General features: G+C 39.0%; 1 protein-coding gene across 1 annotated transcript in view; it reads left to right on the forward strand.

The window, feature by feature from the left end:
* The window catches only part of CNTNAP5 (contactin associated protein family member 5), a 286625-nt gene that overhangs the window by 161170 nt on the left and 109125 nt on the right, over positions 1 to 16330 (forward strand). Inside the window, exon 11 of the mRNA XM_062578339.1 lies at positions 15287 to 15393. Coding sequence (XP_062434323.1) covers positions 15287 to 15393 — 107 coding nt within the window. The remainder of the gene's footprint in view (positions 1 to 15286; positions 15394 to 16330) is intronic.

The following is a 16330-nucleotide window of genomic DNA, read 5'->3' on the forward strand; positions in this document are numbered from 1 at the left end:
GGACTATGTTCTTCCTAATTAGTTTTGAAGATTTACTTTCTGCAAGTCTGTATTATGGCATAATTAGTTGCATCAAAATATGGATGGAAGATTAGGGAGAAAAAGAGGCTTGAAGTCAGAATTTTGGCAGATTTGCAGCCTGCATTGCTGTACAGACAGCGTGATACAGGCTTGAGTACGTGCTGTTCTGAGACTGTTTAAGTTGGTGCGCTGCACAAATACCTGAAGCACATCCTCACTTCCAGTCACTGCAATAAGGTCAACCAGGGCTCTGTATCCCAGCAGCTCTGGGCTATGGGGAAGGTGGGGTCTGGCTCCAGGCTTGCAATACACAGCTGCTCGCCCTGCATTTGATTATGGGAGGAGTGTTAAAATTCTGTAGGAGCATCTTCCATCAGAAATACGCTCTCCCCTTTCTTAATCATAAGATTTATTGCTATGTGCACTGTAAAGCATGTGTTTTTAAAATTTTAATGCATGTGGGAATTGTGTATCTTAATTAACATGTACATGGGACATTTGTCTTAGTTATTTAGGCAAAAACCTCTTTTGAGGAATATACGTCTATTTAGAAAGTAATTCATTTGTTACAGGCTTGTAGTCTGAGCTCGTTCAGACCTGGGCTCTGAAACAGTAGTGTGGCATCGCTTAAACTTGAGCCAGCTCTTAAAAAGTATTAACAGGTTCATTTTTGAAAGAGGGCAAACTGGGAGTACTATTGAGGCTGGCAGTACTATTTCAAGAGAAATTGTTTAAACATATTATATACACGCAGCAGTATTTCCTGTGTAAAGTGATAAGCCTCCATTAATTTAAATGGTGTTACCTGAGGGGCTGGCCCTTAATATCTCATAATTTTATCTCTTTTGGGTCTAGTGCTTGAACTGTATGTGTACTGAAGTTAACCTTTCATGAATGCCCTGATAAACTGACTGTTCAGACAGCGTCTCAGTGCCCCAGTGAAAGTGCACAAGACCCTAAGTCCTCTGCATGTTAAGTTAACCCCAGCTCTCCCAGATTCATTCTGAACTGCCTGCTCAAAGGATCAGAGGAAAAGGACTCGTATCAGAACTGTCTCTGCCCTGCAAGCCTTGGAAATTAGTCCCATATCTCCTTCACCTTCTTCAAGATAAAGTTATTCTTTCAAAGCATACCCAAGACCTTGTGGTACAGTAAAGTGCAATCTGTAGGTGGAAGTAATTTTTCTTCTAGCAACATGTGGATAGGACTGTGCATTACCCCTGCTGCTTGCATGCTGTAAATCCAACTAATTATTTTTTCTTTTGTTTATAGTATGTAAGTTTGCTGTAGTTGCCCAAAAACACAGATCACTCAGTCTTTTCCGAGTGTGATCTAAAGTATGATGCTTATACTGCTCGCATTGAGAAGTAATAGGTGTCATAGTAGCCTGCAATGCATTTGTCCCCACCCTGTTGAGAGGTAAAGAAACAGTGGGAATATATCCTGCTATGCCTTAGAGGTCTGCTTCAGATTTAAAAGGGAGTGGGTTTATTTAATTTTACCCCTCTTTGTTGTTGCCTCTTCAGGGTTTCTGCAGGTGCACAACAGAGTATATTTGCTATACACTGAATTAATGAGTCAGAAAATATACTTTCTTACAACATCTAAGCGTTTCCCTTCTATTGTATGGTACAGAGCAGGAAAAAAATAAGGCAGAGTGGAAATATGGAAGTGAAGGTGCCACAAGTCCTTGAATACAGAGACGTTCTGTTCAGGAGAGGAAGCGGTGTATTTGGGTATACATGTCATCTTTTATAGTAAGATATGTCCTCCACTGGTAGCTCTGACCAAAAACCATCTGAAATGGGCCAAAGCAAGTGAATGTGGACTCTGTCTCCCTGAGTTTGCTTTAAGTTCAGAGTGATGCAGATAAAAGTCCATGCCTGCAGAGACCTTGTGGGCCTCACTCCTGGCATTTCACACTGTAAGTGTTCTGGGGAAGAGGGGTATCTTCTGATTTATATTAAATCTAAAAGCTAGTAGGTGAAAGTTTGAACAGTAATGAATTCTAATGAGAGCAGAATTACACTTTTTCTCTGTAGTTCTTAATCTGTTGGGAGAATGTCTGTGTTCAAGTGTCCGGAGATGAGGAAATGGCAAGCAGAATAAGAAATGCCTTTGCTCATCACAGACGCTGTAAGTCTGAAGGGGGCTGCTGCTTACTCTTGAGCTTCACAGAGTCTCTAGCTTTTATAGTACAGTCAGGCTTTCCACCTTTCATCTGGTGGTAGGGTGTTAGGGATGCTAGAGATTTGAGTTTCAAAGACTTCCTTAAGTATTTCTGGTTTAGAGAAAAGACCTGGATGTCTCTATCCTATTGATGTCTTCTCTCACGAATTTCACTCTTCAGTATTTCATAGTGTTTGTGAAGGCTTCTCAATGCTCTTGAGCAGCCTCCTGGAAGGGGCATGGTGAGATTAAGAATGCAGGAGCATCTCACTCAGCAGGACATGAAATCACAGCTGTATTTAGGGCAGTAGCAGCAAGTCAAAGACCTAGAGGCAGTGGGCAGAGTGGTTGGCAGATGCCCAAAACTGTCTTGAAGAGAGTGGTAACAAAAATATTTGCTTCGCTGGTGATACTACTGATTTGCTTAGCCAGTGTTTATTATGCTGTGGACCTGAGGCCTCAACCTCAGATTAGCTGATCTTTTCTTGGTGCAACATTTTGTCTTGTTAGCATACTAGAAAGTATGGAAACCATGCCTATTGCCAGTCCCCTAATCTAAGTGGAAACCCTGAGCATTTAGCCATAGCATTGATACCAAAATACCAAGCACTTAGTGTCCACAGCCTTCATGTGGGGATTCAAGTGAGCTGCCAGCTTTGTAGATCTTGAAATACAAAATAAAGCTGGTGAGCAAAAACTGCGGGTAAATGCATGTGGGTGAGGAACAACAGGGGGATGAGCAAGCCCTGTGAAGTAAACACTAGACAGGGTTACCACTTGGTGTTTAACTCTCAAAGACTGGTCAACATTCACACGCTTGTACTCTTGTTCTCTGTAAACGTATTCAGAGCCTAAATTCCTTCTTGAACGACACAAAATAAATCTAGAAAAATATCCTGTGAAAGGGAAGATTGAATAAGCTCTAATTCTTTAACCTGAAAAGAGATTCCTGAGGGGAGGCAAGTGGTCTTGAAGTAGTTAGAAGGCTACTGTAGAGCAGGAAGAAATAATCATTTTCTATGACCAGGGTATTTGGGATAGCAGCCATGGCATAGATTGCCTGTCTAGACTGTCAAGTTTCTGTCATCGGAAGACTTTAAGACTAGGTTAGACAAGAGTCTGTTGGGAATTAGAAACAGGAGGAGCTGATCCTGCCTCTGGGGTATGGGTATGGACTAAGTGATCTCCTGAGTCCCCTTCCAGCTCTGTGCAATTCTGTTACATTCTCTTAGGTGTCTGCTCCAGCTGGAACAGCCCTGTGTTGTTCCTGCTTTGGGAGGAGTCTGAAATATTAACATCAATAACATTACTTAAAAAGAAAAAGAAAGAAAAAATACTAAATGTCTTTCAGGAATTCAGCTCAGAATTGTATCTGTTACGCACCTGCAGGAAAGATTCACCTCAGATACTCTAAGAGGTGCTGAGGCGGTGGGGTAGGGACCGCTTAGCACACAGATATGTGGTTTTTTTGTTTTTTTTTTTTTTGTTTTTTTTTTTTGTTTTGTTTTTACCTGAGGCTTATTGGTTAAGTTCGGAATATATGAAAATGAAGAAGGAGGAACAATATTTTCTACTCATTTTTCACTTTCTTAATTTACTTTTTGCTTCTAATATTCATTATTACATTATTCATTTTTACAACTGCAGGATGAAGTTCTTATTCTCATTTCTTGTTCTGATTTTAATTCGATTATCATCTTTGTGTCTAAAATGATGGTTCAGCTCAGGGTGCATCCTTTCATTTGATGGGCACTAACTTGATTCCCTTTTACTTGGCCTTCTGTTTTTGTGAGCTTATGTAAATTCTAGAAATTGAGAAATATGTCTGTCTTTCACACATGATCAAAATTGTTGGGAAGTCTGCAAGTTATTAGTAAGAGGCAGGAGCTGAGACCCAGCATAATTATGGGAGCATCTTCCCCATAGTAAATCAAGCTAAAAACTGTGTTTTGGTCCCTTCACAACCTCTATTTCAAATGCTAGAAGATAAGTGCAGATCAGCTCAGATGTACTCATTGACCTCTGCCTTGGCCTGACCAACTCTTTCCACAAAATATCTCCTCTTTGGGTCCTTCAGAGGTGGTGCTGTGTACAGTTATGACTGTAACAGCCTGTTATTCAAGCCTCATGGCTGTTTCTAAAACTGATACTCTCTTCGTATGTGTGTGACAAGCTGCTGTTTACAAGAAGAGATTAAACAGACTAGGACTCTCCAGCCAGGAAGAGAGAGCGCTAAGTGGGTTGTGCAAGGAGGAGCAGCATGAAGGAGGTGAATAATAATCAAATATTCACTGTTTCTCACAAATCACATCTTGCACAGTTTCAGGTAGGATATTTTAAGATGTTGCAGGGACCAAATATAAGGCAAAAAGCCAGTAATACATAAAGTATACATGAAGCTGTAAACCACAGGCAATGGAAGTGTGGAGAGGGGGGTCTGTATATGTGTGTGGGCTAACAGAGGAAGGCAGAGGCTGGGGGAAATTTAGGCAGTCTGTAATTTAAAAATAAATGAAATGGGTAGGAAAACAAATGTGTAGATGCTGAGAACTTGGCTATGCTATTGAGAAGCTTTGGGATTTCTTGTTCAGCAATTGGCTGGAATGCCAGCTTTGGGGACTAGATATAGTAGCTTCAGTCCTGAAGCTGAGTTGGTTGTTTGCGGTGGTTGGCATCTGATTCAGAGAATAGATGTAGGAATGTGGACTCGAGAGATACTGCTGCTCAAGAGTTGCTATGGATATTAGGAAAATGTGCCAGAAAATCATTAAACCTCAGTCCAGAAACACTGTGGATTTCCAACCCTTAATCATATGGCACAGATGCTCCCTTTGGGCTGAACAAGACTGTCTGCTTATACAGCAGATGGACCCCTTGGAATACAGAAGCGAAGGCTGCGGTGTTGCCTGCAGCCTAAAAGCATGGGTTGATTAATCTCGTCAAATCCTTGAATGCAATGGGAACGAAGTCTACTTCACAGTGTTAGTCACAGAAGAGAAAATACCAGTTCCATGAGTTCTTACACTTTATGTGTGCACAAAGAGGTAAGGTCTGGCATGGATTCCCTTACTTGACTTCTCTAAACTCTGTAAGGAAAATTACTTCAGAGGCATTGGAGCTTGAATGATGTGTTGGGATAGCTTACGTCAAACAGCTGTTGTAAGAGAAAGTCTAGCCTCCTTCTCTGACCTGTCACCTCTCATGGAAATGAGGAGTTTCCTCTGTCCCTCAAAATGCTGGTAGACAAATAGTTGCCCCTGCCAAGCTTTTGAGAGGAACAGACACATCCTTCACAATAGTGGTGATTACATTAATGTTCTTGAATCTCCTATCCGGCAAGACCCCTCTCCACCAGTCATGATAGTGGAATATTTGAGTCATCTATTGATGGAAAAACCTCTGTTAAGGAATCTGAACTTTCAGAGATTTCTGCTCTTCGCTTTTCAGCCAAGGCTGAAATAGTTTGAAACCGTTGACATTTTGGTAGCAATGTCTACTTGGGCTGAGGGTAGGGCAAAGGCAGATGCAGAAACATGGTATTATCCATCCATTACTATACTGTCATAGATTTTGTAAACCATTTATACTTGTGTATCTGAGCCTTAGTATGCTTGGCATTAAGGAGGCTATTCATGTGTTGAACCCGCTGTTACTCATGAATTAACTATGAGGGTAGTACAAGGCTCCTTTCCTTTAGGCTCATGCTGGCATGAATGCATAGATAAAGGCATTTGTTGCTATCCCTATCTACAGCTGCTAGAGTACTTCAGTTTGATTGCTGCAGTTGATTTTGCGCTGATGAAGCTTTGACAGAGTTGTCCTATTTTAACTTGGCTGGAACCCTGCCTTTGCCATTGCAAATACTGACAGTACTTGTCAAGGACACCACTGGGAACTTCACTTTCCCTTAAGAGACCTGGGGAGGAAAAAGAGCAGATTTGCATTAAATCTACCTTGGTAAATGGATGGATGGCATGTCTTGCCAGACATCCTGGGAATTCCAGAGTTTTGCAGTTTGTAATGCAAACCTGACCTGAGACATCTTCTTATGAATCCTGGCACTGTTTCATCATGGTAGCATCAGCGGGCAGACACAAACACATGCTAATACTGCCATCCTTATTAAACCAAGACTCATCTGCATATTCCAGTTCTCCTAACAAATACAAATGGAGCAAGCAGCATGTGGTGTATATATAATAATCACTGAGATGGGATTGGAATTAACAGGTTACCTCATTAGGAAGAAGCATACTGAGTTCTTCCATGAGTTTGCTTCCCTGTGTTTCTTGAGTTATGGAGCATAAAGAAGTGAAAGGAAAGTGTCCTTAGTCCATACCATTTTATCCCTCTGCAATTTTTGTTTGTGAAAATACTCCATAACATTTTTCAAATAATTAGCTTAAAGTGTTCTTTTTCATTGCTAAATAGAGCTGACCTTTTAAATCTGACTTTCTACCCACTCACTTTGTAGATGCTATTAGATTTTACTATCAGTTGTTACTTGTAAGAAATGATAATAATTTGTGACTTTTTCCTCTTTCTCTTTTAGTACTGAACTTATGTTACTTCATGTGTTGCACTGTTGAAATGGACCTTTGGGAAATTAATTACTATTGCAGGTGAAGGGTGTTAGGATAAATCCATTGAAAGCACAGTCTCTTTGCATTTCCCAAATCTCCTCTAAGATTTAATGTATGCCCTACAGCAGAAGCCATACTTCATATGAATTTTTTTCTGACGCTGGCTATGCAAACGAGAAAATATCCTGGCTAATTATTCCCAGTGAGTTTTAATTTTATTTATTACAGTCCCAGGCTGGGATTGAAAAAGTAAGTAGTTGATATTGCATTCACCTCCGTATAAATACCTGTGGTGCATTGCAGAAGGAATCAAAAAATTAATCATTTTGCATTTGTTCTTTTCATTCTCTTGTGTTCACATCTTCAGTATTTAGTGTCTTTTCTACAATAATGACAGTTATTTCATAGTCTGGATTATTTCCCACTTTCCTTAGAGGTCCTCTTTTGTTTTCCCTTCTTAATTTTATTGCAATGACTTAGACCATTTTAGGTCACACTCCTTGAATTTGCATGATGATCAAAACTGGGACCAGATGAAAACCTAAGAAGGGATGTCATCAGTCCTGTTATAAAACACCTCTGATTTTGAGTCATTCCAAAAGTAGTTCTGAATATTGCTAGCCTGTACCTCTGTTACCAGTCAGAACAAAGTGTTTGTACTGCATATCTTCAAATCCTGCAATGCCTGGATCTTTTTCTGGAATGTATTGCCTTAAAATGCTACATGAGAGACTGTTCTGGCTAGCTGATTATAGGGTTGTAGTTTAATAGTCTAGCTTATAGTTCCTCTGATCTTGTCACCTTGAAAAGATCATTTCAGTCCTGTGAACAATTATTTTTCTCCTCGCTTTCTGTCTTTCTTGCCTGTTTCAAATGTAGACTATGCTGAATAAGTTTATAAATAGAGCATAGCACAATGAAGCTGCAGGTCTCCTTTTGGTTTCTATTTTATGAAAAAAAAATGTGGCTAGGCTTTCAAAAAGTTTCCCTTTCTTATGTTTGTTTTAATACTTTCTAAAACACTGACAGTTTTGCTTTTGTGTGACAAAAAATTATAATATGGTTAGAAATTGCTATTCCCTTTTCATCAAATCTTTACAGAATGTAACTTTGTTCCCTTTCCCTTTACTGTAAAGAACGTGCACCAGAAACATAGGAAATTATGATATGAAAAGGGAAGGGGAAAAATACCCTAAATCTAAGCAGTGTTATTTGACAAGGAAAAAAAAATGTAACCTTTTTTGTAAAAAAGGTAATTTAACGTATTACTTATTTTTGAAGTCCAATATACAATGCAAAAAAAATAGCATTACGAAGTAGAGAAATACATGGTGTTCTGTTAGAGTGAGGAACCAATTGGCTTCCTGAAGCTATGTTTCTAGATCATAAATTAGAAATGCTAACATGAAAATAACTATTTTCAGTAGTTTATTTTGGAATGTGGCTCTTTGAAAACCACTAGACACTATCCCAGTGGTAGAGTGGAAAGGCAGGATAGAGAAAAACCTAGTAAGATTTAAAACAAACAAAAAACCCCAACTTCAGCAATCCCTGTATCTGAGCATTAGACTTCAGTTATTTGTTTAAAATCCCTGCAGTTCTGAAGACCATCCCCATATCTTCCCATGTTACTTCCAATGTGTTAACTAGCCAGATAATGCAGCTAAATGACAGAGCTTCTCTGTATGACTCCTTAAGGGCTGACTGACAATTAAGTGTAGGAAAACCCTGTAGAAGAAATTCCTGCTGTTGGACTGTTGGGAGCTTTGCACTGTCAGATGAGCTCCTTCTGTGGGTCGTTATGGAACAAGAATATCCTTGTACAAAGCACGGTCTGTGTAAAAATTTTGTCAGTCATGCTGGAAGAAGTGACCTCTGAAGGGGGGAAGTTTTCTCTCCTTTGTCCTTCTCTAAACATGAACGAAAATGAATGTTCAGATTATTTGAAGAGAATACCATGAATCTTTTTTGACTGCTTTGCCTTAATTTTAGGTCTTTTTGTTTTTCCTGTGTCACATGTGCATCATCAGCTCCAGAAAACAATGATTCAGGTCCACGAATGATGTGATGGTCTACAGAAATGTTGTTTTAGAGCACAATACAGACAGGCTTTTCAAATGCATCCATCATGCTTGCATCACACCATCTGATTTGGAGACACATTGTTTAAATTTAGTCATGTTCTTTGCCAGATAAGTTAATCTTATTTATTTATTTACTTGTGCATGAAACATGAAAATGGTGCTGAATTCAAATCTCATTTACCTGATGCCATTATAGAGAAACTAAGATCAGTGCTGATCTAGTCCCTTAAAATATGTTTAGTAAATTTAAGGTAATTACAGGGCTGTTTTGGCCAGAATGAACTCCTTCCTACACCTGCAATGACCCATTCATGCAGAAAGCTGCTGGAGTCGGAGATACCTGGCCTTTCTTTTTGCGGTACGGTGGAGGACCTTACACTAGCCATTAAGATTTGGAGAAGGGGTTTGCCACAGAATGGGACCCCTATGGAGAAAGAATGAAGCTGGAAGATACTTGCCACCAGCGGCGAATGTCATATTTTTGCTGCCCTAGAAATACTTGGTCAGTGAAGTTGCAGGAGTTTGGGAGGTAGTGTGCGTCTGTGGTGCGTCTTGTTAGAAATTATAAAATTAGCATTGCTATTTCTGTGGGCAAGCAATGGTTAAGACAGTGACTAATGTTTACTCTCTTGAAATTTAAGATATGTTACATTGGTAGGAGGCTTCAAATTCTGCTATCTTTTGTTGGTACAACCACAACAGCTTAGGCAGTAGCTCTTTGGGACTTTTCAGTTAAGGGCATTCGCAGTTCTTTGTTGGTAGGGAGCTACTTTAGCATCTGTTGAAATCTGACTGAAGTGGAGAGTTAATGTTCTAGAGGGAACTAAGTAGTGTTTACCCTCATTGCTATTCCTTTGCAGTTGAAATACATGTGATGTGTAACCCCATGGTATATTAAAGGCCAAATAAAGGGATGTTTGTAGAATGTAATATCTTGACCTTGTTTGTTTGATTTTTGCAGATGGCTTTTCTGCTTTTGCTTTGTAAAATGATGAATTCTAAATGGAACAGCTGTCTGTGCAGGATGGTTTATTTGTCTTTTCTTCCCCCTACATTTATTTATATGAAATCCTTTCTGCTGATGCCAAGCCAAGCTGTCAGCACATTTACCTCTATTAAAAATGTAGGTGTTCTAACAACAGAGCAGTCAAACTGAAAAAAACCCAGCCTTTTAGCTAACAGATTCTTTTTCTTTCATTCCTGCCAATCTCAGGACAGCTTCCTCCCGCTGTTCTGTCCTGTGGGCACTTGAAATCAAGGTCAGAGCTTCTAAATGTTGGTCTTGACTGTGGTATTCAAGTTTAGAGTTTGAGAATCAAGGCAGCCAACAATGGGAATAATAATAAAATTTAAAAATTCAGTCATCAGAATTTTACAAATTTGAGAAAGAACAATTTCTTTGTGACAAATTAGTAAAATGATCAAAATTACTTTTTTAAAAAAATATTTTTATGCCCATGTAGTATGATAGAACGAATGACATCCAGCATGCTCGTGTTTCTCTTGTCCTTTTTGTAATCCTTAACTTTTCATAACATAATGAATCTAGAGAAGACAAATGAATGGCTAAAAGGAAAAAAATATATACATATGCCAAAACAGTTTCCTAAAGATGAAGGAGGAGAGAAGATCTTGGAGGTGTGATGATGAGGAAGAGCTGTGCACTGAGCAAAACCAGAGAAGACATGGAAAGCATTAGTTCATTTGCAACCTATATTAAGAAACGGTAAATGAAGCAAGAAAGAAAAAAGGCAACATGATGCAAATGTAGAATGTTAATATTGAGATTTTTAATCAATTCTCCTCCCTCCATCTCTGGTAGTTTTCTCTCCTCCCTTTAGTTAGGAGGAAGGGACGTTGTTGCCGCCATACCGATTCAGTCCAAGGGTCCATCTAGCCTGCTGTTTTTTCTCTAGCAATAGCCACAAATGGGCATCTAGTAGTCCAGGACAAGAATAAGAATGGGAGTGTGCTTCTGCGGTGCTTTCTTTTCTATCGCTCTCTCAACTTTCTGTGGCTTTCCTCTTGATGAATCCCTGAGGTTGTTATAGTTTATATGTTTAATAGTATTGGTGGATCTCTGTTGTCTGGTTTCCCATTGAATCTGTTCCTTGCATCCAAAATATCATTTGACAAGGGATTTCACTGATTTACTTCTGATCCACAGAACAAGACAAAATTCCATGCTTTTTCCATTGGCCTACATCTATTGAGTTTATTGGTATTATACCATTTTACTGGGGCAAAGGTATAGGCTGTGACAGTAACTCCGAGCTTTATCCTACTGTGCCTGCCTACCATAGGAAATCATCAATGCTAGCATTATGTTTTGTTGAAACACATAGGATAGCTGCAGTCCTTAAACTTGCAAACATATTGAAAGAAAATTAATTTAAAGCACCCCTTTAAAATTAATTAAAAAAAAATAAAATTAACTTAAAGCAAGCTGTGTGTATAAATACTTTTCACATATGTATTTGTGTCGTGGTGCTGTGTTTTAGGAGCTAAGTAGTTGTTTCAAAGTCATGCAAATGGGGAGTCCTAATACTGAGGGCAGGTACTCCGTCTAACTCTATCCCTCTGTTTTTCTCGCCTGGTAGTTCTCATTCTGCCTTTATTTAGGAAGAGTAGAAATTGGTGCAGGCAGGATGTGGTGTGCTGACTCTACCAAAACCTAACAGGTGCATATTGAAAGTGCTGGGTTTGTTTCCAGTCGAGTGTAACATCAGATGCATAGAACTCCTTCAGCATTCCCACACAAATAATTTTGTCATTTCTTCATCATTGCTATCAAAGGGCTGAATTTTGCCTTCCAGTGCATATGCAGTTTGTGCTTTGAGTTCAAAGGAAGCACACATGCGTTTTTAGAGGTGATTGTTTCATCTAAAAATAGAGGATGCTTTTGTGCAGGCTGTGCCTATTGCTCACTTAGATGGCTATGCGTGTGTGTTTTGCAGCCTGGCTGAAGAAGAGAAAACTGTATTTGATTCACTTAGGTTTTTCATAACATGCATTCACCATGGGATACTGTATGAATTAGTCTGGGAGCTGGGAGACCAGAATTCCTGGTCTATTGCAAACTGTCTTAGGCAAATTATTAAATTTCAAAGTGTTCCATTTATCATACTCAGAAAAACAGGGTTGGACTGTTTATTAATTTCAATTGCAAATGAGTCAGGGGCTGCTTGCTGCAAATTTTTATCTATGAAACTTTCTGTAATACCACTGTGATCTTGTCTAAAATTGCTTGTTTCTACTAGAATGCAAATATTAACATGTATTTTAAAATATAAAAATATATTTTAATCCTTCCACGTGAGGATCTGGGACATTTACCAAATGAAGAAGCTAGTGATTTTTCCATCCCCTGATTAATCTTAATCATAGCTATTTCTTAATTTTGACTTCTCTGGTAATTAGGATTTAACTTCTAATGAAGACACAACTGCTGAGTTAGAATAGGATTATGGGTAATTATTAAAATACAGTTGCAAAGAAATTTGTTTTGTAAGATTTCAGAAGGGTTGGTAATCTGACCAAAAAACAAGATCAATATGGTTGATGTTAGTTAAAGCAAGTAGACTAAGGAATGAAAAAAGTTTAATTCTGAATTTATGAATATCATTAAAAGCTTACATGATTAATTTGGTTTGTGTTCTGTGCATTGTTGGGGGAAGAAGAAGTGCGTTTAGAAGACAAATAGAAACGAGAAGTGACCTTCAGCTTTGTAAAGCCTTTAAAAGGAAGCTGTTTTAATGGAATAAATGTGTCTAAGCCTCTGATACGGGCCTTTGGCAAACCACAAATGACTGGCAATTAGCTTTACTGTATGGGGTTAATTAATAAGAGGCAGCTTAAAAATAGGCAGAAAGCATATTTGTTCAGTACACTGATGATGTAAGTTATGATAATAATAGAGTATTGCTATTTTTACCTCTCCTAAAAGCTTTACAAACATCAGAATATTTGTTGTTTCCAGCACCCCTGTGATGTGAATATAGCTGCTGCTGCTGTACAGGTGACACAGAAGCCCGTTTCCTACCACGGAGCGGGGAGACGCATTGCACACGGGCAGCACGCGGGAGGTCAGGGCAGGCACGGCCAAAGTGCGAGTGTGAGCAGGTCTGCTCTTACTGACGAAACTCTCGTGCGTGGCTGCAGAGCTGTTGAAGCACTGGGCTCCTCAAGCAGCCTCTGGGGCAAAGCTGGTTTGAGGGAGCTCGTGCGTGGCTGAGCCCCGTCTACCCTTCGGGGCTGGTTTAGTCATGACTAGGTGGCTCTTTCTTGAGGAGGGCTCAGCCCAAAGCTTGAACTTCTCTCTCTCCACCGCTGCCAAGAGCAGACAGAGCCGCGTGGGCCTCCCCCGTGCCGTCGCTGCATCGGCAGGGTGCTCCTCTCTGTTAGGGGATTTCTTAGCTCACCGTTAGAAACCCGAATCTTTCCCCTTTTCACACTTCTCTGTCCTGTCGGGACAAGACAAAACTGGGAGTTTTGTCTGCAGCATTTGTTCTTGGTGTGTGTGTTTTTCTTCTTTACTTATGTATCTAACTATGTAAGCAAAAAGCCCAATAAATGGCAGCCCACTACAAATGGACAGACAAGTTTGTTTTTTTCTGTGATAAACATTTTTCCTTTCCTCACAGTGTGGCTCAGGTTCAGCATTGCAGTTTTCAGGCAGATGCTCCCCAAGACACTGCAAAAAATTCTCTAGTGAGCAGGAAAGCCAGGCATGCATCTCTTGTGCTCTTTTCTCATTCCGTGTTTGGGCCCAGTGATTAATAGATGTCCTAAAAATTATTTTTATAAGAGCAATATATCTTCTAATTGCCTTAATGGATGCTACTGTTAGCTATAAGGAACCTTTTTCTTCCTGAATTCCTTATGTCTCAAATAATTGATTAATAAATAATAATTATAATAACAAGCATTAATAAAATGAATTGGTATTTTACATTAATATTTTTATATACACTGTATAATTTTATGTAGAATGGTATAAATAACGATCAAGTAAATCTAAGAGTCAGAACAAATCTCAGACTCATACACAGATGAGTACAGTGGAAGCCTCCTTACATTTGCGTGCAGCATACTGAAGATGCGAGGTTGGTCTGATAGAGCTCTCTGCACGTAGACAGGTTTCATCAGGTTATTGGTGTTTGCCAACTCCTAGTAGCCTTTGATGCAACGAAGCTAATACCCGCTTAGGTGATGAGGCTCAGGAGACTGTGGAAAACTGAGGAAGACGTTGGCTGTTATTGTCATGCAGGTTTTTGCATCCATACTTTAATAAGACACAGGCATGAAATGTGATTAAATTGTCAGGATTCTGGAAGAAATGGACTAAGTGCCACACTTAAAGGCAATTTGCCCAGCTAAATACAAAAACATTTACTAAGAATGAGATGAACCACAAGAAAATCAGGTCTTCAGCTTGTACATATCTAGGTAGCAGTAGTGACTTCACTGCTGACTAACACCAGGGAAAGATTTGGGCCACAAAAAGGATTTTGAAGCTGAATTTGCAGCAGAGACCCTAATGAAGTGCGTATGAGATGAATTGATTGCCTTTGTTTTCTAACCACCCACCCGTCGCAGTTGAATCAGTGGTTTAAACAACTTCCTCATTTTTTCAAAAGCCAAGTATACAGTGTGAAAGACATTACCTAATATACAGTAAGAAAGAAAAAAAAAAACAGCAATGAAACATACTCTGTTTCTGTTTATGCTGGTGTAACTCCATTACACTGCCTGGATTTACACTGGTGTAATTCAGATCAGCATTCACCTCTTGCCCTGTAGATTTAATTTGTCTCCTGCAGCTGGTTTTCTATTCACTTCCAAAGCTGCATGCTGCTATGCATATTTTCTTCTTCTAATAATTTGCTCTGCAATAATACTATGGAGGAATACCAACTAGAATGAGAAAAAGAAGAAAGAGTACCGAACTCATAATAGAAGCACATTTTTCCCCTCACTTCTGAGGTTTTCGTGTAGTTTGTGTTACCACAGATGAAATTCTGCCTAATTCTGATAACAGTGATCCTTGTTTAGAGTACAGTGGATTCTCCTTTGAAATAAGATTTCAATAGCATTTTCACTTTTTATTTGTCCGCCCTCTGTGCTCAGAAAGCTGGTGACACTTTAATTGCTTAACAAGTGGAGGAGAAGTGGAATATTATTTTTGAGAGACTTCTTTACCCACTTGAAGAATACATTCAAATATTGTTGTCTTCAGTGCTTATGTTTGAAGTGAATCACAGATCAGAGGAATAAGTAATTTTTTCAGATAGAATGAAGTGATTCAGCCCTATCTATGAACTTTTTCCTGAATGGGGAAGGAAGAGAGTTTTATTGTTTCTTGCAGCAGATTATTTCATAATTCATTAATGCTCATATTTTTTTTTTTTTTTAACTGTTTTCTGTTAGGTGTTTGCCCAACTACTGTGAACATGGAGGAAAATGTTCTCAGTCCTGGACCACCTTTTACTGTGATTGTAATGATACAGGTTACATAGGAGCTACCTGTCATAACTGTAAGTAAAACCACACATATGGTGTTTTTGGTTACAGCTGGTTTGTCAAAATGTACATAATACAGTAAGGAATTTTGTGAGGTATCATCTCATGTTATTGGATATAGGATGCCCTGATATGATTGAAAAAGCTCAGGAGTTGGGCTAGGAGTAGCCAAGGAATCCATTTGGAAATACACATGTTTCCTTACAAATATTTGGAGAAAACAAAAACATTTTTTTAACTTACTTTCTACATTTTTTTTCTCGTATATTGATTTGGAGAATCTTAGAGAAGTATATGTGTGTACCTACTCAATGGAGACACATTAGTCATTAGACATTTAGTTGAATTTAGTGAGGCTGAGCTTGTTTGCTGAAGGGTGATTTTAATCTGTGATTGAGGATGTATGTGAATTTTGGCACCAGTAATGCATGCCAGTGATGCAACAAATATTTGCTCTTCAGTAATATATCTACTGTTGGTATCTCGTGCTAAATGCACGTAGACGTGCAGAAGATGGATGGGCCTTCTTTGTTTAAGTTATCCGGAAGTTCCTGTTTTAAGAACCCCGTTTTTATGAGAATTTTGAAAATTCACTGAACTATTTGGGCTGCAGTTTTCTTACTGCTTTTTAGTGTTTGGATTGATTTTGTTTTAACTTGAATCATAACGATCTACGCGATCTATTGAGTTTTTATGGGCATGTAAATATATATGTACAAAAGAAACACTAATTTTCCCCAAAGCTCTAACAGGTACTTAAATTTGGGGGGGGAGGAAGCTTTGTGTGCGATGTGATAGTAAATCGTCTGAATTTGGCCAGATTATGAGCCTATGCAGATCAGTTTGTGTATTTTGAATAGAGCTTGAGAGTCTCTAAAACCATATTTCTTCCGAGTACTTCAGTGAATCACAACTCCAGCTGAATATGCGTCATCCTCCCAGGCAGTGACT

This window comes from Rhea pennata, chromosome 6, assembly GCF_028389875.1.
Source record: "Rhea pennata isolate bPtePen1 chromosome 6, bPtePen1.pri, whole genome shotgun sequence".
Lineage (NCBI taxonomy): Eukaryota > Metazoa > Chordata > Aves > Rheiformes > Rheidae > Rhea > Rhea pennata.